The sequence below is a fragment of the Pteronotus mesoamericanus genome, unplaced genomic scaffold (assembly GCF_021234165.1).
Source record: "Pteronotus mesoamericanus isolate MK-2021 breed Mesoamerican mustached bat unplaced genomic scaffold, CSHL_Meso_final contig_347, whole genome shotgun sequence".
Taxonomy (NCBI): domain Eukaryota; kingdom Metazoa; phylum Chordata; class Mammalia; order Chiroptera; family Mormoopidae; genus Pteronotus; species Pteronotus mesoamericanus.
The window spans coordinates 2,844,420-2,867,769 of record NW_026555137.1 but is presented as its reverse complement, the minus strand read 5'-3'; the positions used below and the strand labels follow the sequence as shown (position 1 = coordinate 2,867,769).

At 45.8% G+C, this 23,350-nt stretch overlaps 1 protein-coding gene across 1 annotated transcript in view; it reads right to left on the bottom strand.

The window, feature by feature from the left end:
• Positions 1 to 19,168: 19,168 nt before the first annotated feature.
• The window catches only part of KCNT2 (potassium sodium-activated channel subfamily T member 2), a 185,678-nt gene continuing 181,496 nt past the window's right edge, over positions 19,169 to 23,350 (bottom strand). The window contains exons 27-28 of the mRNA XM_054576572.1: positions 21,329 to 21,413; positions 19,169 to 19,299 (exon numbers count right to left, since the gene is read on the bottom strand). Coding sequence (XP_054432547.1) covers positions 19,188 to 19,299; positions 21,329 to 21,413 — 197 coding nt within the window. The 3' untranslated portion in view covers positions 19,169 to 19,187. The remainder of the gene's footprint in view (positions 19,300 to 21,328; positions 21,414 to 23,350) is intronic.

The window sequence follows — 23,350 nt, the reverse complement described above, 5'->3', positions numbered from 1 at the left end:
AGAAACGGCAGGGAGCCGGGGTCCGGCCCGCGCACGGCGCTGTAAACCCCCAGGGGAAAGGGCCACTTCCACCAGTTCCCAGGACAGCATTTGATGGGGCCCCCCCGCAGGCCCCCCCCCCAGCCCCGGGCCTTCACCCCGGCTTAAAGTTGCGCCTCGTGCGGGGAGAACCAGCCTCGCGGTCCCCGGGGCGGGCCCTCCGCCGGGGTGGGCGCGCCGCGCTGCCGAGCCGCGGTCGCTCTGGGCGCGGGACACGAAGCCCTGCTCCTTCCGCCGCCTACGTGGCGTGATTTCACCGCGATCCCTGCGTCCTCTAATTGTAAGGATGGGCAGAACGAATGCCAGTGCGTTTTACTTTGTGAAAGAAAAGGGTCGAGTAGAAGGATGACCCGATAGAGCGAAGTCTTCTGCGTCAGTTATTTGGAACTGGATCACTTGGTAAATGATATGAAATCTCAGGTCTGTATGAAAAACTGGGGCGGGAGGAACCTGATGGAAGCAAATGAAAAGACCCACATCATGGGAAATGGCGGCCTTTTAAATGCACATAATTCCCCAGATTTTTAATTGCACACATGCCAATATGCTATGGAACAGGATTCAACAGTGACGGAATGAGCCTTTGCCCATCGTGGGTAACACGGTCACTTGGACGCACACGCGCTGGCCTGTCTGTCCGCGTGCGCAGCAGGCACCGTCCGCAGGCTTTCCTACCGGGGAACTTCCTGGCAACACTGTTCGATTTAAAGCTGCATTTTAAAAAGAAAGAATGCAGACTTTTTCTTCCTTTCTCTGGGGATTACGTCACTGCTTGAACTATGCCAGTAATTTCAATTTTATGTAAAAAAAAAAATACAGGTGGAGAAAAAAAGGGAAAAAGGAATCGACGGCGGGAGCGGGGTCGGGGGTGAGGCGGGGCGGGCCGCGGAGGGCACGCAGCTGTCATCGAATAACTGCGACAATGATTCAACATTAGAAAAAGACCTTTGGCAGGGAAGGGATTTAACCGGAAAAGAGGCAGCGACTTTCTCTCTGCCTCCATCCTTTGTGCGCAGCGTAGACACGACGGTTCGTTGCCATTCAGGAAGCCCCGGTGGAGGGCGTACCACGCACGCACCTTTGAAGGCAGGAGACCCGTGGACCGGGAACGCCTCCGGAGCAAGACGCCGCCTACACTTCGCCTGGGACCGAGATGCGCTCCGTCCCTGTGCCTGCGCGTGGCAGCCGAGGGACCCCGGACAAGGCGCAGCAAGTGCACCTTAGGTGGCAGCCGGATAACTGTCAGAAAGGTGTCCTTTCAGAGAAATGGCTCAGGATGCCCATTGGCCTGTGTTTGGCTTGTATGACTTCTTAAACTAATATTTTATTGAAGAGTAGGGGAGAAACAAAGACGGAAAAATTGAACTATCTTAAGTGTTTGAAATAAATTTCCAATCTGTCATAGCTAATACATGAGAAATCAAGTATTATATGCATACACTACAGTAGAATTTCAAACAAATTATATTAACTCTCGGTTCTCTATTACTCATCTGTGCCTTTGCATATTTGGTTTCTTTCCCGAAAATGACAGGCCTCGTTGTTAAAGCTGCAGTGAGATGCAGTGCTGATTTCCATGGGCGTTACAGGACCCTTTTATTAATATTTTAATGGTGTCTGTGAAATTATTTTGAAATTTAATTGAAGAAAAAGACGGATACTGTTATAACAACAAATCCCCAACCTTCATAAATTCGCTATCTATAAAGACAAGAATGATAAAATCTGAGGATTCCGTAAATGTTTCCTGAGAATTTCTTCATGCCTTTTTGAAAGATTGTATTCTCAGCATAAGAGAAACAAAGCATGCCCTTAATAATTCATCATGTGAAGTGTGAGTTCAGCATTAGGAAGGGCGTGGTCAACAGAGATGAAGGCCCGATAAAGTACATCGTTTGTGGAAATTGAGATGTTGTGAAAGGAAAGGGCGAGGAATAGCTTGATGGGGACATGAATGTTCTAGAAAAAGAGTTTTCTTTAGGTGCCTTTGGATATTGATTCTTAATGTATTTGGAAAAACACCAGCTCTGTTTAAGGTGTACTTGACATTTAAAACGTTCAATTTGATGAGATTTGGCATATGCATAGGTCTGGGAAACAGTCATCTCAGTCAGAATGATGAATGTGATCATCACACTCAAGCTTTGTGATCCATTCCTCCTTGCCCCCTATATGAGACATATTCCTTTTTTAAAAAACATCACTTTATTGAAGTATAACTGACATAAAAAGATATGGATGTATTAAAGAACACACATAAATAGGAAGATGTCTTGTGTTCATTAATCAGAAAATTAATATTAAAAGCATCCATATCATTCAAGGCTACACATTCAATGCAATGCCTATTAAAATTCCAATGACTTTTTTTTTTTACAGAAATAGAGAAAAATTCTTAAAATCCATTTGGAATCACAAAAGACTCCAAGAAGCTAAAACCATTTGAGAAAGAAGAGTAAATCTGGAGATGTTATACTTTCTGGTTTTAAAATATATTACAAAGCCAAAGTAATCAAAACAGTATGGTACTGGCATAAAACAGACCTGTGGACCAATGAAACCAAACAGAGAACTTGGAAATAATCCCACCATCTAAGGTCTATGAATCTTCAACCAGGGTGTCAAGATGTACAATGGGGAAAGGATGGCATCTCCAACAAATGGTGGTGGCAGAACTGGACCTCCACAGCAAAATGATGAAACTGCTCCCTAACCACACTCAACAGACCGAAATCAACTCAAAATGCACCAAAGACTTAGGCATTAAAACCTGACGTTGTAAACCTCATAGAAAAAAACACAGGGATGAATAGATGAGTGGTGTAATATCAATATCTGAAGGCACCTAAAAAAATAAACCACACAAGTCTTTAGCTTCAAAAATAACATTAGGAAGGAAAACTGATAATTGTAAAATAAATATATTACATTTATATTATGCTTGAAATGCCCCAGATTGTAGACCAAATTGTTGCTAGAGTTGTGACCTTTGAAATCTTCAGCCACTTACTAGAAACTGAATTTTACCTCTGAGTTTCGTTACAGTGCTTGCTCAGGAACTCATATCAATCTCTGAGCAAAAGGTCAGAGTGTTCTGCCCTGTAATATGAGTTTTCATTATTTTGTTATAAACTATGACATTTTCCAAGTGTCGTTATTCGAGAACGCTGGAGTGTTTTTCATCTTTTCTTCTTGACAGATACTGTGAAATATATTTCACAGAATGCATATGAAATAAGTTTATATTGTGATAGGTAGTAAGTGGTGATATGTAATAGTGATATAGGGGAATTAAAATAGTTTTTTCTTAAAGAATTCAAAGGCAAATTGAGGTCCATCTCTAAGTTACCTAAGAATACAGCTTGCATCTATGTTTGTGTTACCAACCATATTTTCCACATTTAAATATCTCACACTTAATTTTCCTGTGGTGCCTGAAGCACATGACAAGTCAGTGACGTTCATATTTAGTCTTAAAGTAAATAGAAATCAGTAAGATATGCTGTGTAAATTTGGGCTAATTAAATAAGCATAGATAATTTTCCTACCAATGTGAATAATGCCTTTAAATAGTTTAGTTTTTAAATGAAAATTTCATTAATTTAGTAGTTAATCAGAAGTTTATAATATACTCTATTGATTTTAAAGTATGTTATTCTGATCTTGACTCAGGACAAGATTTAGAAAGTAATTTCTTTTAATCAGTTGCGTATAGAGTCCAAAAACAAGTAGTAGCAACAACCACACACTTTCATTTGAATGGTGTTTTGATTTTCTAAGACCTCTGACTTCCCGTTTGTTTGCAGTCATTTAATATTTGCTGCATTGTATCCTATTCAGTTTAACCTATTCATTATTGACACTGGAATTTTTGGAAGTATATGGTGAAGAACAAGATATACCAAGACAGGTCAACAAAAACTATACAAAATGAAGCACAGAGAAAAAGGACTCAGGGATGGGTCTGTGAGCAGCAAACATTCTCACAGGCAAGACGTGAGAGCTGTCGAGAGACACCAGGTCCCTCTGTCCTTGTCTGCGGGCCCATAGTCACAGTTTCTGCCCCGGCGGAAGAGGGCGAAGAATTGCCCGTGTGTATCACCGAAGAGCAAACGGGGTGAGTTATTGTTGCAGCCATCTTTGGACACTGTAACCTGTCGCATACGTATGTATTGAGTTTCCAGCACGTGAAATTGCTGTGCGCATTCAGACACATGGTGTCCGAATCGACTAGCCAGCTGGAATGGAGTTTAGCAAGAAAAATTCAGATAACATCGTACAAGGTAGGTTGTGCCAAGTATCATAAGCAGAAGACAGACCGCTGTGGAGTTCCAAAGGAAGTAACTGACATTTTGACATTTTCGGGGGAAGAGGTTGAAAAATACTGCAAGCAAGAGATGGAATGTGAGATGACCCTTGAAGGAAGGCTGAGATTTTTACAGGTGAAACAAAATGGGAGAGGATATAATAACTAGTAAATATTTTATGGAAAGAGCAATGTGTACGGAAGCGCTAGGAATTTTGAAAACACACAAGTATGTGGCTGCTACAGGGCAGAAGGGAGACCACGTTGAATTAAATGCCGCCAATACTTCGGGTGTATTCTAGGTGTTTTAAGGGACGTGGCTCACACTATCACAGCAATCCTGCCAGGCGTCAGTGCAAACAAAGGAGGTGGGGTTTTCCGAGCTTCAAAAAGGTGCCCAGCACGGAACAGAGTTTCAGAGCCCTTGCTCTATACGTTTCACCAAGTGGCTGTCCTGAAGAAATCGGATTTGGGATTTAGTGAAGCTTCATGAAAGGGCATAGGTGGTAAAGTAAAATGGTTTTCATTATGCTTTAGCATAATCTGTGTGACTTCCAGAGAGAGCCCGTGCCCAGAGTTTGAGACCTTGTATGAGGCCCGGCCAATAAAACGGAAAACAGAGAACAGACTGGAAGAGCTTATGGTCCTAACACAAAGGCGTGACAACCGACTGTCACGTGTATGTGACTTACAGAGAGTAGCGGGTCAACAGTTAAACCAGAATAAGAGGGATTAGTACAGATTTAGTGAGAAACGACACTTGAAAATATGTTTGGTCTTTGAGAGATTCATACTTCTTTTTAGAAAGATCAAGATAGAGCAAGAAACACCCAGATTTCAAATGAGACTCATAATGTCCTCTCAGAAAAGGTGTATGCGGTAGCCTGGACTTTGAAGAGAAGAATAAAAACCTGTGGGAGGCTCCATAAATGTGGCTGCCGAGGATGCACGAGAGGCAGGCGGAGGCGACGCTGGAGCTGGCGTGCTGTTTTGTGTCCTGCGCAGAGCCCCAGGCGTCCGGAAGCTCGGCAGGACCTCACTGCGGCCCGTGCGGGCGGCGGCCCTTCATAAGTGGGATACTCAGCCGTGAACCGGTGTCACAGTTCCAAGATTTTACTAGCTATTTCTCTCCGAGGGCGGTCCCGCATTTTACGGCAGGCAGATGGCCATTTTTAGTGTGACGCCCGCCCCCACTTACTGAGAAATGACGTGACTCGAGTAACATCCCTCTCAGGCTTACCACCGTGGCCTCTTCCCTTGCGACTCATCGATTCATAAAGTGATGCTGTGTTTCTGTAGCAATTTTAATTAACGTCAATATTATATATTAGCTTAATTTTATCCTCACAGCTCTCCTGAGGGCAGGGGAATGATGACGCTGTATTTTATTATGAAATAGAATTAAATGATTGTGGAGCGTGCTGCCAGGAGGAAAGAATGAACATCTCCAACGTCTTACAGTGAAAGCCATGTCAGAACAGGCATCAGACCCCAAGACTCCCGACATCTAGAAATGATACTGTTTCTCCTAAAGTTCAGTGCCATTTTTGTCAATAATAATAAAAAAGATCACATTCAGCTAAATAACTTCCTGTGCCATGTCTTTGGCCAATGCATTTATAGGCAACAGCATGGTAAGGATTTTTTAAAAAAGTTAAGAAGCGGCCCAGGGCGCTGCCGACGTCGCCCACTGCAGGCACAGACCGCCTTGGCCTCGGAGAAGGAAAAACGCGTGCATATCTGGCCTGCAGGTCGAGCTGAGCGTCTTGCTGCACTGTGAGGGGAAATGACGGCCAGTCTGCCATCTGTCAGCGTTTTCCTGGGGACAGACTCCCCTTCCTCCTTCTTCACCTGGGAGCGGGAGACTCGTAAACGTTGCCTCCCAGGGTGGTAGTTTTACCCGCAATTCCCCTGGCGCTTGGAAATCCATTTGTCTATCTTACGTCATGTAAATAATTTTTTTTATCTTCTACTGTGTGCTCTTCATCAAGCTGAAATAAGCATCCCTTTTTTAAAATACAAATTACATTTCCATTCACCGAAATAAGAACAACATACAAATATTTATGTGCACGTAATAAAGCCACTCGTACAGCTGCAAAGGGAAACAATTATATACTTAAGCGATTTGATCGCTATTATTTTGCAGCAGCCTAAGCCTTGAAAGGCAAGAAGCAGTCTGAGTGCTCCTGGAAGTTTGCCCAAGGGAAGGAAAAAACGACAAAAAGCTCAAAAGAAGTGGCTCACGAAATCACAAGCCCCCCAGTTGGATTGGGAACCTAGGTTTGACAAAGAATTACAAAATTAGACTGATGATGTTGGGCGCGTGGCGTTCCCCTACAGAATGGGGGAACACATCCATATACGCTCTCCAGGTTGCAAAGATGGCCCCACAGATGCCCGTCCGGCTCCGGAACGCTGCCTCGGTTCCCGCTCACGTCCGCGGCTGCACTGCCCACTGTGTGCGGGGCACTGGAGGGACATACAGTAAAAAGACAAACGGGTCTACTCCCACTGGCATTATCAATGGCGAAGGTGGACGATACATAAATAGTTATAAGCATGGCAGGATGCTCCACAGAACTATTTTTATCTCACTTTCAGCTGTAGCAACAACACGGAGGAAGCCACAGATCTGAAGTCAAGTCGAGGCTGCCATGCATGGCTTCCGTGGAGGGAGCAAAGCAAATAAGAGTCGACATCGGCTCTGTCTGGAAAGGTGGCGGCCCAGTGACCACAAGATGACCAGTCCCACTGGCCTTTCCAGTCCTTTGTCCCCATTCCTACCTGAACTCGGTCCCTGGAAGGGAAAAGATCCCATGAGTGATGAGTTAGGACACGTAGTGCCATCCCCTGCTTAGATCGTGAAATGCCCACCATTCTACCAGAGAGTAGCTTCCGGTTCTAAACGCCACAGCGCCTTGAACTTGGCTCTGTCCAGACATTGTAGAAAGTGTACTCACCTGCCAGTCTACCTACCACATTACTAAGTATCGCACCCTTAAGACAAGGAACCAGATATTTTTTATTGGTTTGTCTCAAGAGCTCCAATCAGTGAAACAGGAGGGAAATCAGAGAAAAGTGGAGTCCCAGAAGCCAATGGAAAAGAGATTTTTGAAAAGGAAAAAGCAATCAATTGGTTAAATGCTGCTGATTGGGTACAGAAGATGAGGATGAATAACTGATCATTGTATTCGGATTGTGGAGCTTGTTTTTGAGTTAGAGAGGCCGTGTTGGCTAGTGGCGAGGGCGTTTTACCAGCAACATGCAGGTTGGTGTGAGTGCCGGAGAAGCTGCTGAATATTTATCAAGTGCCTGGGACACGAAGTTTGTGGGAGAGTGTAAGAGAGCTTTGGCGGGGAGGAAGGCGCATGTGTGTCCCTGTGAGGCGCATGCCATGCGGGAGCGCAGAGACATGAGGCAGTAGCTGGAGCAGATGCTGAACCAGGAGAGAGTTTTCATTTTAACAGAAGAGCAATAATAAGGGTGCATGCGCTCAAAGGTGTGCTGCGGAGGCCAGGGCGTTTTTCAGTGCGGAGGAAGTCAGCAGTTACTCCAATGATGCCCTTAAGAGGGGAAATTTTTTTAAAAACCATGGGAATTGGCGCAGAGATGGGAAGGCTGGTCTCCGAAGTACAAGCAGGTTTCTGCGACAGAAGGCAGAGCAGCAGTCCTGCCACCTGGGAGGGGCAGGTGCGTGCACCTGGTGGGGAGGCCAGGACGGTCTTGGCGATGGGTTCACTGGCACAGTCACTAAAAACGAGAATTGCCGCTGGTGAGGCAGGGGTCAGGGGAGACGCGCAGAGCGCTGGAGAAGTGAAGCTGTTGCCCGGGAGGGTCGGGGAGGGGGGTCCGTGCTGGAGGAGGGGCCGGTGTGAGGCTTGCCGGTGGCCTCACGGGCCCAGCTATGACTCACGGTTATTGGATTCCAAGTACCACCGGCCAGTGGACATGCGTGTGGCCCTCCTGCCCAGCTCAGCCCCATAGCTGCAGCTACAGACGCGTTGTGGGGTTGGAATAAAACGCTGGGCGGGGGGTTGGCACAAACGCAGAAGGGCAATAAAGGAGCTGTGAGTGGGTGCAAAGACCCCGGTGACTTTGCGGGTTCAAGGGCCAGCAAGCGTAGGAGTGAGGGTGGGAGCAGGCGGTGGCAGGTCCAGGCGGGTCCAAGGCCAGGCAGAGGGGTGAGGTTAGGGGGTTAAATCCCTCTCCTTCCTCATCCCCTGCTCCTCTGCACCGTGGCGGGCACCCCGTCCTCCTCAGCTCCACCCACACTGCGGCACCGCCACCAACCTTCCCAGGCCCCGTAGATCAGGGCGGCAACTCCTTCCAGACACTCCTGTGACCCTCACTTCTTACCCCTGGTCCACTGAAGCAGCTGAATTATCTGCCAGACCATCCTGAGGGGTGAGCCGGGGAGGGCCCGCAGGGCCAGCTGAGGGAGGGAGCAAGCACTCCGACCGCGCTTTGGTAGTTGCTCGAAATGCATGTGGCAAAATCAATAAGCCAGCCCCTGGGTGTGGCAGCCAGAATATTCCCCCCCAAGGATGCCTCCATCTTGATTCCCAGAACCAATGGCTATGTCACCTTACGTGGCAGAAGGGGCTTTGCAGACGAGATTTAAACTTTTGACAGTGAGATTGTCCGGAGTTGCCTGGGTGGGTTCCGTGCGCCCTCCTGAGGGGGAGGAGGGGCAGGAGGAAAGGAGAAGAGCTGGGCTGAGGGCCTGGGGACAGGGACGGCAGCCACTAGTGAGGGCGGGGCCCGCGCTCTCCCAGCCGCCTCTGCCTCCGCCTCCAGACACTCACTCTGGACCTCTGGCCTGCAGGCCTGAGATAACAAATTTGTGTTGTTCTAATAAGCCAATAAGCTCGAGGTAATTGGCCACAGCGCCAGAAGCTAATAGACTTGGTAATTACACGGATTATTCCCTTGGATTGTACACAGTGTGCTTTCTCCGTCTGCACAGGGGCTGAACCCATTCCTTGTCCCAAGGGCTGGATTTCCCCCTCACTCCCCAGGAACACTGAGCCCGCTTCCCCCTGCTTCCTAGCACCCTATGTTAAGTCTTTAAGACAAAGAATATAATGGATTCCATTAAGCTGACAAATCACTGTGATGCCGTACACCTTCCTGCCCGGGGCGGAGATAAGGTGAAGGTAGGAGGCCAGCCTCGGAGACCGGTCCATTGAAGCTGCAGATACTGTTGGGTGAGACCCCATCCTCACCCACCCACATTCTAGCAATTTCTTCTGTGATTGAGTCTCTGAAACAATTTGGCAAATAACACGAAGGTGGAATCAAATTTGAGAAAGTATCGGCACCCAGCTAATACCTTTCAGCAACAGCCAGTTGCAAAAGTGACTTAGAGTGACAAAATTTATTAGACACACGAGACGATTTAAGCTTTCTGGACATCTCATGAACTGTAAGGCCAGGGGTGTTTTATTTTTGACGCAGCTAGATGTGCCCGCAGCTTGACGGCTCTCATAAGTAATAATCGAAATGGCCCATACGAGGGATGCGCTGGAGGGCTTCACAAGAGGGAAAACAAGCCCGGTCACCCGAAATGTCACCATTTCACGCAGGACAAAGCACATCTGGCAGCAAAAATAATGCAACGGGAGAAGCCGCGCATGTGAAATCTTGTATTTCACATATTGAGAAAACCTTCATCAAACTGTGTCCGTACGTCCATAGGAATAGGAATAGGATTCATGCCATAGATAGTCAACCGGAGAGCCGCCCGGGAACGTCCCTGGCAGGAACGCACCCGCCGCCGCACGCTGCAGCGCGGACCGCGTGGGTCCCTCCTCCCTGCCGATCCCTCGGACCACAGCCTGTGTTCGCAGGGAGTGTGTCCTACGCCTGCCGTCCCTCTGATACCAGACCCCCGCCAGAAGATGCTCTCGTGTGAGCCTTTGTGTGTTCAACAGATACCAGCTGTTTCATTACAATGATTATGCAGCTTAAACACAAATCGGCCATCCTCACCTTTGACCAGGGACTTCTGTGCATTCGTGACTTCAAAACAAAACACTGCCTGCGAGCCCGTTCATGTTCTACTTTGTCCTAGACTCACAACTACCCTCCATTGTCCCGTAATTCCGAATAACGCCGGTATCTTATCATTATTGCTGAGGGGGAAGCAGCCACGTGTTGGACATAACATACAGCCTGGGGAGACGCGCTCTACTCGCATTTCTTGTCCATGGCGAGTGAAGTTACTCACTGTGCTGAACTTCACGACCCTCCCTGCCTTGGACAAATGGACATTAACAATTTCTATGAGGACAAACAACCACTCGGACTGCAGAGGGAGTCAGGGAGATGACGCGTGTGAAGCCACCGAGTTCTGTGGCTGGCACCTTGGTCAGGACGGGTCTTCTCCTGTGTTGTAGGGTGTTCGGACCTTGAGCGACACGCCCGAAGCACGTGCTCAGGCCCTCTCTGCACCCTGCAGCAGGCATCATCTTGCTTTACCTCCAGTGCGGCTGATAGAGCGTGTGTATCATTTAAAAAGAACACTGAAACAGACACTAACGACGCGTGGATTCAAGCGCGACAAGAGACAAACGTACGTGTTGGAAAATGATAAAATATTCCGATCCTCAGGCAGTATGTTGGATTTAAACTTGTTTGGCCGTGTTTTGCGAGGAAACCCGAGGGAACAAAACCTCGGTTTCCAGTCGTCTTTATAAAACGTGGACTCTGTGGCATTAGCGAGACGAGTCTTACGTTCTGAGCAAAGGAGGCTACACAGGAAGGGAAGACAAAGTGAGTGTGACTTTTAAGTGACAGCGATGAGTGGGGCACAATTAGAATTCAATGACGATGACACTGTGTGGCCGAGGAGGGAGTCCAGGCTCTGCCTCGCTGACTCTTTCCGCGTCCCTAAGGGAAATGCACGCACAGAGAGGGAAGCAGGCAAGTCACGCTTCCTCATCCTCTGGGACTTCGGTATCGCAGCCCAAGGCAGAACGTCCCTGGGAGTCAGCCCAGAATACTGCACGTCCTCGAAGCTGCGTGTGCGTGTTCCGTGCTGAGGCCACGAAATGCGCAATCAACGTGCTACCCGCACCCCCACCCTTGGGGCTGCCAGCCTGGTGGGAAACACGATTCAGAGAATTGTTGGTAATTCCACCCGTGCCCAGCGCAGCAGACGGGGCGTGGGGGGTGACAAAGAGTGGATCTAATCCACTGGGGAGCGCCTTGCAGCTACCAGGAGACGTGGAAGGGGAATAGAGTGAGCAAGGTGGAGACAGGGTGAGGAGGAGGCGTATCCACAGTTCAGGGCGTGGACTTGAACTCACATAAATCGAGCATAAAGAGCAAAGTAAACAGACAGGCGAAAAGGCTTCGGAGGCAGGCAGGCGCGGGTCCCGGTGGCCTGCACAGCCTGCACGGGGTTTTTGGCTTTGTAGGTGACGGGGACCTGTTGCCCTAGAACCTGATAGGGTCACTCTGCACAAGTATTTCTCCTGGCTGTCGTGCGGGGGATGGACTGGTGGGGGGAGATGCACGGGAGAGGAGCGAGAGGGGCGCCCGGCGGGGCAGTCGGAGCCGAGCCGGCAGCTGCGCCTCCCTCCTGGGTCCACTGGGCCGAGAAGCAGGGGAGCCCGCGGCGCCGTCGCGCAGGCCACCCCAGCCCTAAACCCAGAGCGCGCTGACACCGGGTCATGGGGCAGCGCGTGAGGAAGGCGTGTCTTCCTGTGTCGCCAGAATGGTCTGCTGCTTCATATTGTCTGCAACGTGTTTGGCCAGGCTCAAGGGTGAGTCTGAGTTGGCATGTCCTGACATTTGAGTAGCTTGTCTTGGTCTGAAAATCAAAACTTGAATATCTGGCTGTAATAGGATACACTGGCATGAAACCTATCTGCCAAAGCTGTGTGGCTTTGGGGTGTTTCACACACCCCCCCCATAATTAGCTTACCTAATAAAGCTTTTCTATTTCTGATGACTATTTTAAATCTTCTCACCGAGAAGGTCATTACTCCATCCTAGTAAATAAACCGCCAACTCTCTCTGTGGATGAGCTTTTCCTACTATTTTTATACTTATGATCAATTTCCTGTAAAATATTGTTATCTTTATCTTACGTAGCCATTAGATTCTAAAATATTTTAAAAGGTTAATGATATACTTCCATAAACATTTTCTAGAATATTTTGAAAGTTCATCGGTGAAAATATTTTTTACTTTTATTGTTGTTCAAGTACAGTTCTCCCAGTTTCCCCCCCATTGCTTCCCACACACCCCCGCCCTGCCCCCCACATCAGCCCCCACCCTGTTGTCCTTGTCCGCGGGCCCTTCGTGCATCTTCCTTGACCAGACCCTCCCCCTTCTTTGCCCTGTGAAGCCCCCTCCCCCCTCCCCTCTGGTCACTGTCAGTTTGTTCTTTGTTTCCGTGTCTCTGGTTCTATTTTGCTGATTTGTTTGGTTTGTTCAATAGGTCCCTCTTACAGGTGAGATCATAGGGTATTCATCTTTCACCCCCTGGCTTATTTCACTGAGCATAATGCTCTCCAGTTCCATCCACGCTGTCGTGAAGGGTAGGAGATCTTTCTTTTCTCTGCATAGTATCCCATGGTGTAGAGGTAAAAATAGTTCTGATTTTAAATGAGTTCTTGTATATAACGCATGACAAGTAGCTTTTTCTTTGTATAAATGTAACTTGTTTTTAAAAGTGTTCGTTCTTAAAATACTAAATTAGCTTTGGGGAGTACAATAAGGCCAAATTTAAATCACACAAACCCAGTTTTTGAAATGACAGTGTTGTGTGCGTCTTAACAAGGTTTACTGTTCACAGAAAGCTTTTCTGTTGAACTGAGCCCAGCCTTGATTAGCTGGCAATGGAGAACTATTTTACATTTGGCCACAAGATGGTGCCATCACAAAGCAAATCCAAAAATAAACCAAATTAGGTATATTCCAAGTTATTTGTACTTGTGTTTCTTTCCAAGCTGAGACCTTAAATGTAACAAGTGTTATCAGTCAACCGTTCCCCTGACTTATTTTGCATTTCAAGGTGTGTTCCCTGTTTGTATTTTGGGTTTTTTGGTCCTTCACCCCTGTTGCTGATTGACTGTTTCTCAAAGGAGGTTAATTCAGTCTATGTACAGTTCTCAGTCGCTTCTTTGATTCTTCCTTAGTCTCGCAGCGAGGGGAGCCGTCATCATCTGGGGATGGGATCGGTTTATATCTGCACTGGTGTTTAATCATCGCCAGAGTTTAGAAGTAACGAGTAAGAAGTGGGTGACAAGATAGAGAAAGGACACACAGAGCTATGTCCCGGTGATCTCAGGTCATTAGAGGAAAAAACGGGTGACATATTTGAAAAACTGAAAATAGTGCGATGTGAGTAAAACATAGTTAACGGCAGGGTGAAGCGGGGGCCGCGGCCCACCTATCTGGCATGACCGTTTCCCTGTCTGACCTAAGGGCAATGAGAGAAGCCTCCGGATGATTTTGACGCAGGATCCGCGTCGATGTTTGAAGAAACTTTCTGATCATAATTTAGAGAAAGGGAAGGACGAGGGCAGGTTCACCTGCCCAGCCCAGGCCCAGGCCGGCGCGGGAGTCCCCCGGTCGGCGGCAGCTGGGCTGAGGACACAGGATTCTGAGAGCGGGGGAAGAGGCGGGAACAGCAGGCCTGAGGGGTTAACTGCTGCGAAGCAGGGATTCCAAGGAGCAGAGGGGAATCCAAGCCAGACCCCAGGCTCGCCTGGGGCGTTTGCGTGTCTTCTCTTCTGTCCCGCCCCGAAGGAGAGCCTTGTGTTTATGCCCCGAGAGCAGCAGGCGGTCTGATGGTGCGGTGAACGGTGGGCAGGGTCCGTGGAATGTATTTTTAAATACTTCTCACCAGAGATTTACTTCTGAGCTTCTGTGGTCCTCACATCCACCATTATTAGTCCTCGACAACATGCAGCTGCTACATCATCATCTTGGGGTGGCTCTTCTCTCCCACAAATGCAATGCTAAGGTTCTTCCCAGGTACCCAGGCCGCTGGTGGCTTCCTGCTTCCGGGGCCAGGCCGTGGAGGCTGGGTGACCCACCACCCCGCCACTCGGCCCCAACGCTCCCCCGTGTAGTGTTTGAGTGTCTGGGGCCAAGTGGCCGCCGCTGTGAAAGTGAGTGGCGGGACCCTGGCGGTGGCGATTATGACACAGGGACATCTAGAAGAGTGGCCAGCACTGTGCACAGGGGACAGAGTGCTCACCTGTGACCACCGTCTGTCCCCGTGATTGATTTTGGCTGACACTGGAAGAATTCTGGGGACACAACTGATTTCCGACTCCGATGAAAATTACTTTCTAAGGCACAAAAAGGTGGTCAATGACTTCACTGAGCTGCTTCGAAATTATGTGACTTTTGTAATTGCTTTGGTGGCCATTTTATATAAAAAGGTCAATGGAAGGAGGAGATTGAGGAATATTGAAAGTTGTCTGGGAACTTTGATTCTATTAATACAGAAAATTTACTTTGAAAGTCCAAATAATTATTAAATTACCTCATCAGTACCTTTTAATAGGGGCTTTTCAAATACTAAACTTCCTCTTGCAGACTCTCAATTCACTTTTAATAGTTTGTTATGTGTGATACATGGATATCAATATCTCAGGAAACTCAAGGGAAAAAAAAACCAATTATACGACCTCAAAATGACTGAACATAAAATCAATGCATGAAGTGATTTTTAACTTTTCATGCTATCTCATAAATGTTAAAATCATGTGAGTAAATAGGCAGGGATTTTTCCACAGATTTCTTTTTTAAAAATACGTGTCCTGAAATATTTACATTGCAACGTGACCGCGGAGCCGTGGCCTCGGCTGCTGGCCGGGGCTTTCCCTCTGCGTGGGCGACGTGGCGGGGACGGAGTCCCGGTCCCACGCGCGGGGACGAGTCTGCATCTCACTAAGCGCGACGCGGGGTCTGCCCTCACTAACGGGGAGGATGCGAGTTCTCCAGAATAAAGGCTTTTGCTCCTTTAGTTGGAGAGAGCAAATCAAGCACAGCCTCGGAATTATTTTTAGCAACATGTTTTCCAGGGAAAATGTCAGTCATTTCACAGCCTGCTTTTGGCCAAAAACATTAAAAATTACTTCGTTGTCATTAAAAAGTGCTCATTTTCATTTTCAACGTCAAACTATGTGCCGCTTGGTTGGCCCGAAACTTCTCAAATTAGTTTACTTACTTATCCTTAGGAGGGCAGAGCGTTGGCTTTGTTTGTGCCGAGACGTTTTGAGAGCGGAATAGCGAACTACAGTTCTATTAGGTAGCAAGGCAGGACCTAGGCGTTACGGGGAGAATGTTACAGAGGTTTGGGGTGAAGACGGATGGGTGAGCAGTAAGTCAGGGGAGCCTGAGAACGATGAGGCCGCGGGTCCCCTTCAGGGGCGGGGGGCGGGGGGAATGGCGCCCCGGAAGCCAGCCTGGGGGTGGGGGGTGCCGCCAGGTTCAGCGAGAGGCGGCCGCTGCGGCTCGCAGAGCTGCAGGCCCGTCGCTGGGGGGCGCTGTGGGCGGAACTCGCTGGAAATCGACGGGAGCCCTTCCTGGGGGCCGGAGGCACTGACGGAGGGACCTGCCAGCCGCCGGGGACGCCGACCAGTTAACCAGGAGCCGTTCCCCGGAGAGGCCCCCGGCCCGCGGGAGTGTCCGCAGTCTGGCGCGGGGGAAGCTGGACGTGATGCGCACGTCAGTCTCTGGGAAGAAGAGAGCGGGCGATTTTTGGGACTTTTCTGTCTCCGCACATCGCCGTGTGCCAGGAGCCAGAACGAGCCACAGAGGGGACAGCAGGAAAGCCCAGGGCCGTCACGGCCACGCTGTAGGTCAGGTCCCGGCGCCGCCTCCTGTCCACCTGGGCAAGGCCCCTGGCGCTCCCGGGACGCGACCGCGCAGGCGGCGCCTGCGCGTCAGCAGGAGGAAGAGGCAGGCGTGCGCTACCCGGTTTTCCTGGACCCAGGGGTCGGCCTTTGATTGAATCTTCCTTTTGCCTCCCAGGCCAGTGCTTTTCTGGGCTTTGTAGAGAACTGGGACGTCAGCCCTCGTTCGGGGGGAAAACGCATTCTCTTCTGGAACCCGCATCCGTTGTTCCTGCCTCTCGTTTCTCCTCCGCCTCCTCGGGTCCCCTCCTTCCTCCCGTCCCGGGGCGCGTTCCCTTCCTGGGCCTGCGCCCCTGGGCCCGCGAGCGTCGGAACCTGCCCATTCAGAAGCGACTCAGTGGCAGCTCACCGATGGCTGTTTTCTCCCATGACACCGCCTTCATTTTTATTTCGGTTTTGAAATACCAAACTGACAAATGAGTTTTGTATTTTCAAGGCATAATTCGTCTAGACAATGAACATTTTGGCAAAAAACACCAAGAGTTTTCATCATCAGAAATAATTTTATTATTTATTTTAAAGCAATTCGATATAACTGGTAGCAAAATGGTACATAGACAATAAACAGAACCGATTCCCTCAGGGCTATGAGGACTATTATTGACTTCATGTTTTATTTTCATGTGCAAGTGTATTTTAAAAAGGCAACAGTTTGTTAAAAGGCTTTTATAAGCATGTTTTTATTCTTTAAGTAACAGAAAGACTAATAAATTATCATTATTATAGCGAGCTATATGAATTGTGTCAAGTAGTAAATTTGGACTAATGTTCATAATCAAAAATAACTATTGTAAAATTTATGAAACATAATTTTTAGTTGTATAGGAAATATAGTCATATAACTTAAAACCCTAGTCTTGACAACCATTATAATGCAAAAATACCAAACTTGAGATCTTCCGAGGAAATAGAAGATTCATAAAATCTTATATTTATTCCTAAAAATAACTATAATGAAGTAAAGAAATGGCAACTCAAAGAAACATCATACTTGACTATTGGTGTGCAAATTTGAAACAGGATCAGTAAATTCATTATTCTCCATTACATATATTACTTTTATTCTGTTAATCTGAATAATTTACATGTTAATATGTATGTCATCTGTCTTTCCCGTGTGTTTATAACATATACATACCTATGGGTACAGTCTTTGTTTTAAGGCATGCTTCCAGTTTTAAGTAGCTTGTTGTAAATTTGACTTCTCTGTCTGACTAAGAAAATTACAGGCAGGTTCTCCCTGTTGAGGAAGAAATTCTTGGGAGTTTTGTCATTCCAAGATGAGAGTAGGGTAAAGTATTAAAAAAATAAAAATAAACCAAGAAAACAAAAAAATCCCCCTAACAACAAATAGGCATTTCAATCTGTAAGCCAAAATATACAATGGTTATAATCTACAGTTTTACATCGTATGTTTTACACCTTTATTCCCATAGAATTGTGTGAGGACAATTAGGGTTTCTTTTTTTTTTTAACCCTTCTATTTTCCACTCAATTTGTGTGCTTATTTATTAAAAAAAAAAAAAAGGATAAAATGTCTCTTTCTGGCCTTCTATATCTTATTTCCTGTTGAACTCAAACTCAACATCAAATTCAAAAATAAAATACAAAATTTAAATTATAAAACTGTACTTCTCACTCTAATTGTAAAAAACAGCTTTTTACACTTACCAGGGGCTCTCTCCCTTAACACATGCCAGCTGCCTGGCGATTGCACGCCTGTGCTTTTCTGTCTCTCTGGAGGGGACACAGAAATACAGACAAAAGCACTGGTGTCGCTAAAGGTCAAGTGATGTCCAATTTATAACTGTCAAATTCTGCATGATTTATATTCAATTCCAATGGCAAAACTACCTATGTTTATTATATGCTTATTTCTCATGTTAAAACATAGTTCCTATAGATACGTTTTCAAAATTAAATAAAAAAACATTATTTTTCATTATGATTATTTCAATATTAAAGGCAGAAAAGAGGACTTTTAATGTTTCAAATATCTTTGTATTTCATGGGTATAATTTTGCTTCTTTGAATTTTAAATTATCTATCATGAAATATTTTGTATAGATATATGAAAATGTTGAATCTCAATAGTCCACAGAAAATCACTGCATATTTCAGTTGCTGTTTTGATTCTCTGATTAAATTTAAGTCAACAAATAATGTTTTAACTATTTTCTCTGTCAGGCATTCTTTTAAGAGAACAATCAATATTTGCTTTTTATTATATTCTTGGCATACAATGTGGGTCAGATATAAAGTTAGCAAAAAGTTCAGGTTCTTGATATTTTTTATTTGTTTCGGTTTCTTCAGTGTAATGAAACATGCTATGATCATCTCAAATTCTAAAATAAATACGGTATCATATGAATAGGCAACCAAAACAGGTCAAGCTGATTTAAAGATCTATATGCTAGAGCAAACTATGATGCTTACAAAAATGTCAGTCAACACGTTTGTTCATTGATCTCTGTGTAGAGAAGATGAGACATTTATGATGAGCTCAGTTTCATAAAAGAGCACGTTTAAAGAATATAACACATTTAATTTTTAAGAGGAGCAACAATCTTCTATGTCAAATGCGATGTACCAAATATAGCTGGATTTTTACTTTCATAAAACCTTAGAATATTTTAAAGTTGACTTCATACAGTTTGAATTTGTGTCAAACAATTAAATATCCAATTTAAAATGGTGTTTTAATTTAAGTTTCAAAGTCAATCTATTGATGTCTTTCAGATATTAATAGGGATACCGATAAGCAGTATATTAAATTTCAAAATAATCTATACTTCTAAGAGAATAGATTTTTTAAAAAATATGAGAGATTTGAATATATTCCAGTCTAGCTTATTTCATGCCAACGTCACTTTTTTCTCTAAGAAATAAGAGTTTTTCATTTCTTAAATAAGAGGCAAGGTCCATTAGGAAAAAACAAGTCCGCTCTGCTCGCGCCATCAAAGCTGAGTCTCCTCCCGAGAGTCGTGGCCGGAGGTGCTGCAGAGGCTGCTGCTCTGCCTGGGCTCGCCGCTGGGCAGGTAGGCCAGGGGGTCCGGGCGGATCAGGTACCTGATGAAGCAGAGCAGACAGCTGACAGTCAGCAAACACGGCGCCGGCTCCTGGCGACACCGAGTCGACTGCCGCAGCTGTGCTTGGGCAGTGTTCTGGGTGTCTCCGCTCTGTCTCTATTTATAAACATGAGCAGAAGGACTCGCTGCTTAGTTGGCCTGGAACATTTTTCAGGGATAATATTAAGTTTTTATTTAATTAAAGTTATTGAGGTACCGTTGGTTAATAATGTACAAACTTAGGGTATATAATTCTGTAGTGTATCATCTATATATAGTTTTTTCAATCGTTTTTTGTTTTTTTCAGTTACAGCCGGCATACACTACCTTACTTTCAGGTGTGCACCCCGGTGATGAGACCTCACGCCTCACTAAGTGATCATCCAGGTAAATCTAGTGCCCCTCTGACTCCGCACATAGTCATTAGACTATTGCTCAGGTTGCCTCTGCGGGCTGCGTATTGCACTGCATACTCCCCACTCAGTGTCCAGTCTCCTTCCCTCCCCACGTAGCAGGCCCCCTCCCCTCTCCCCCCTCCCCCGACTCCCCCTCCCTCTGGAAAAGACCATGCTATTGTCTGTGTCTATGAGTGCAGTGGTTCGTTTGCTCCCTTCTCTTTTATATCCCCTGTATGAGGGAGAGCACATCGTTTTTGTCCTTTTCTTTCTTAGTGCACTTGGCATGATATTCTCAAGACCCATCCATGGTGTCACAAAGGGCAGTATTTCATCCTTTTCGTAGCTGAGGGTTTGCATTATTTCTGTACCTAAGAAGACTATGGTGGTGGATGCTGATGAACAGGCATCATTATGTTTGTTATGATCCACTTCAGCACATCCAACTTAGTAAAGATTTATGAGTTATCTTAGTATTTGCTTGATATGTTATCCCTGACAGTGGTGGTGGGTTTTTTTGTTTTGTTTTTTTTCAATCAAGGAGACTGAAATCCTAGCCAGGATACTTCTGTTACTTAACTGCTCTTAGTCTTATGTTTAATCATTCATAAGTAAATTTGATCTAAGTACTTTCTATATTCTTTTTAATTTGAATGTCCTATGAATCTATAAAATGAATGATTTAATAAATGTTATGAATAATATTAGGCACAGGTAATATTTTAGTTTTCTAGAAATTTAAAATTCGGGTTATGCTATAGTAGCCAATTATAAAAAAAAAAGTATAAAAAATAGCTCTTAATTCATTCTGCTAGTAAATAGGAAAATGTTCATCTGCCCGTTCGTCTGAAGAGAGACGTCTCCCTCAGACTGTGGAATGATGTCTGACGGCGCATTTCCTGAGCCCCTCGGGCGCCTTGGCTACAACCTTGGAGTCCGAGAGGCCGTGCCCTGACCCCTGCCCTTCCCAGGATGAGCAGAATCTAATTTATGGAGCAGATGGAAAGAAAAAAGAGAAGTCCCTAACATCATGTAGGAGAACAAGAGCAGGAGAGAGAATGGGGGGCCCCTTTCTTGAGGAGGTTGGGTTGGGCTGAGGTCCAGCCCTGAGTGGAGAGGACAAGAAGGTGATCTGAGACGTGGAGAACATCCCTTATGTGTTTAGAAAAGAAACTGGACTTGAAAAGACTGAAGAGACCAGGAAACAGCAGTCAGTTCAGGAAGAGAAGCAGAAAACAGTTTATGAAGAACCTTAAGTTCCAGGATAATTTTTTACTTTGGTTGGCAGAAAATTGCGTATCTTTAGAACTAGTGTGAGATATTTCAGGTTTTTCTTTAAGCCGTTCTCTTATTATTGTACGTATTTTCTCTTATTTCCCAAATATGCATAGATACTAGCTCAAAGAACACAGAATTGATGCGGCTGCTTCCTTCTTTTATTCCTCTACAATCCTGCAATGTTTTTATACTATTTCACACAGAAATACGTAACGTGTCTTTGTTTATTGAGCACGAAAACAAAGACTTGGACATTTATGTCGCAAGAGTCATAGGGGATATAATGGTGGAGATAAAAATATAAAACAATAAATTGGTAGTTTCTAAAAATAAATGTGAGATGTAAGGTCAACTCACACAACGTCATTCAGCTCCAGCCTGGTGTCTGGGGACGGATTAATCAGTATGTAGGACAGGGTACTCTGATGATCGTTCATTTCATCTGGAAGACAAAGAAAGGCCAAGTGTGTTAATGCTACTTACAGAAAATTGCAGGGATTATTATAGAGCATCTTATCACCACACCGTAGAGCTGTCAGTGAGAACGTGCTATAGTTTTGCCCACTGTAGGGTCACCCATGCAATTGACTCTTTTCAAATTCCTGTCATGGGAAACGTCTGACGGGCACTCACTTTTGATCCAACAGGTGATAACAGGACAGTATCTAATTCTGCTCAAAACAACCACAGTTATAGTCTACCCTTTAAGCTTTTACACTGCAAAAGTATTTCTGTGAAAGAAATAGTTAAACAAGAAGTCGACTTGCTTTCACATGTTTTATCAATTATAAAAAATGATCATGGGTACAGATGGCCATTCCAGAAAGGAAACTCATATAGGAGATTCTCCTAACGGTCCAAGGGAGAAATCACCTAACGCCACTGTGTTTAGAAAACCAACCAAACTGTATCTAGAAAGCATGAGGGCCCTGGATGTGTTTGACTTTGTTACAAGACAGCCACAGTATCGGGTTTTGCAGAATGCGGGGGATCCCACGGAGCAGGGTTTCCCTGTAATTTTCCAGGAAAGAATGCTACCAAGTAATTTGTTTTTCCTCTAAAGTAATATACATATAATATATGTACAGGATCGGGCACAGATAATGCCCCTTTTTTATTATAAAATCTTTTATTACAAAAGCATAAGCATGTAATTCTGTAACATAACAATGTCACACTGATGCGCACTGTATGGCATTTTAGGGGACATGTTCAAATTAAAACTATAAATTATGACACCCACATTATTACCCTGCCAGCCACACTCAAGCAGGCCCTACTTCTGCTGGAGCCTGTATATATATAGCAAAAGATTATATCATTTTGATTTTGTCAATTCACCCTGAAGGCACTGTCAGGCTTCAGGCTCGGGGCGCAGACTGGGTGCCGTGTAGGGGCACTGAAGAAGGAAGGCACGCAGCTCTGGGGCCCGAGGGGTTTAGCTGCCATGGCGTGTGGACCCACGTGTCCATAGCAGCACTCGTCCAAGGGGAAAGTTTTTAGGCTCTGAGAGTGTGTTTAAATTCCCGCTGTAGAGCTGTAGTACTCTTCTGGCCACTTCAGTCGTAGACTTGTCTGGCTCCTGAAAGAGGTTCTAAATTTTACAGTTTGATCCAAAATCTAAAAATATTCTTCATACCCATAGAGACAGATCAATACTCACATAACTGCATACAAAGAAAGCAAAGATCTTTTATAGCTCAGTGCAGCTGCCCTGGTAATTTCCTGCACTGAGAAGTATGTATTTTTATAAAATAACATCTACTACTGTATCCGTCTAACTAAAAACCTGTCACTTGAATATGAAAGAATACTTTTCATTATAGTTCAAGTCGATACACAGATGTGCCCTATTTTTAAAATCTTCACATGAAAATCCTTGCCTGATAGGGCAGCGAGATATCTGCTGCGTAACAAAACCCAGCATCAGTGCGCCAGCAAAGCTCTTGTAATCACAAGATCATCGAGTTAACAGTCCAATGAAGAGGCACATTTGGTCACACCTGCCTCCGGGGTAGATACAAAGGGCGTGTTCTGCCGCCGGAATCGGGTCACCAGGCAAAACAGAGCCTGCCTGCGAAATCTGTACTCAAGATGAAAAAGCTAACCGGCTTTTTAGCATAAATATGTCCCAAAGAGTGCATGTGACATATCTGCAGCAAACCATCCTTGGCTGTTTATCTGGAACCCCCGTCTAACTGGGCATCCTCGGTTTCAATTTGCTAAGCCCGTCGCCCTTGCGGGGGGCGATGGCTGCCTGCGGAGAGGGAGTCCCCCTGAGCACGCGAAAGGAGCCGCCCCAGGAAGGCGCCCTTCCAGCTCTGGGGACGCCGTCCGCCGCGAGGCACCCAGGGCCACCCGATCCTGCGGACAGCAACG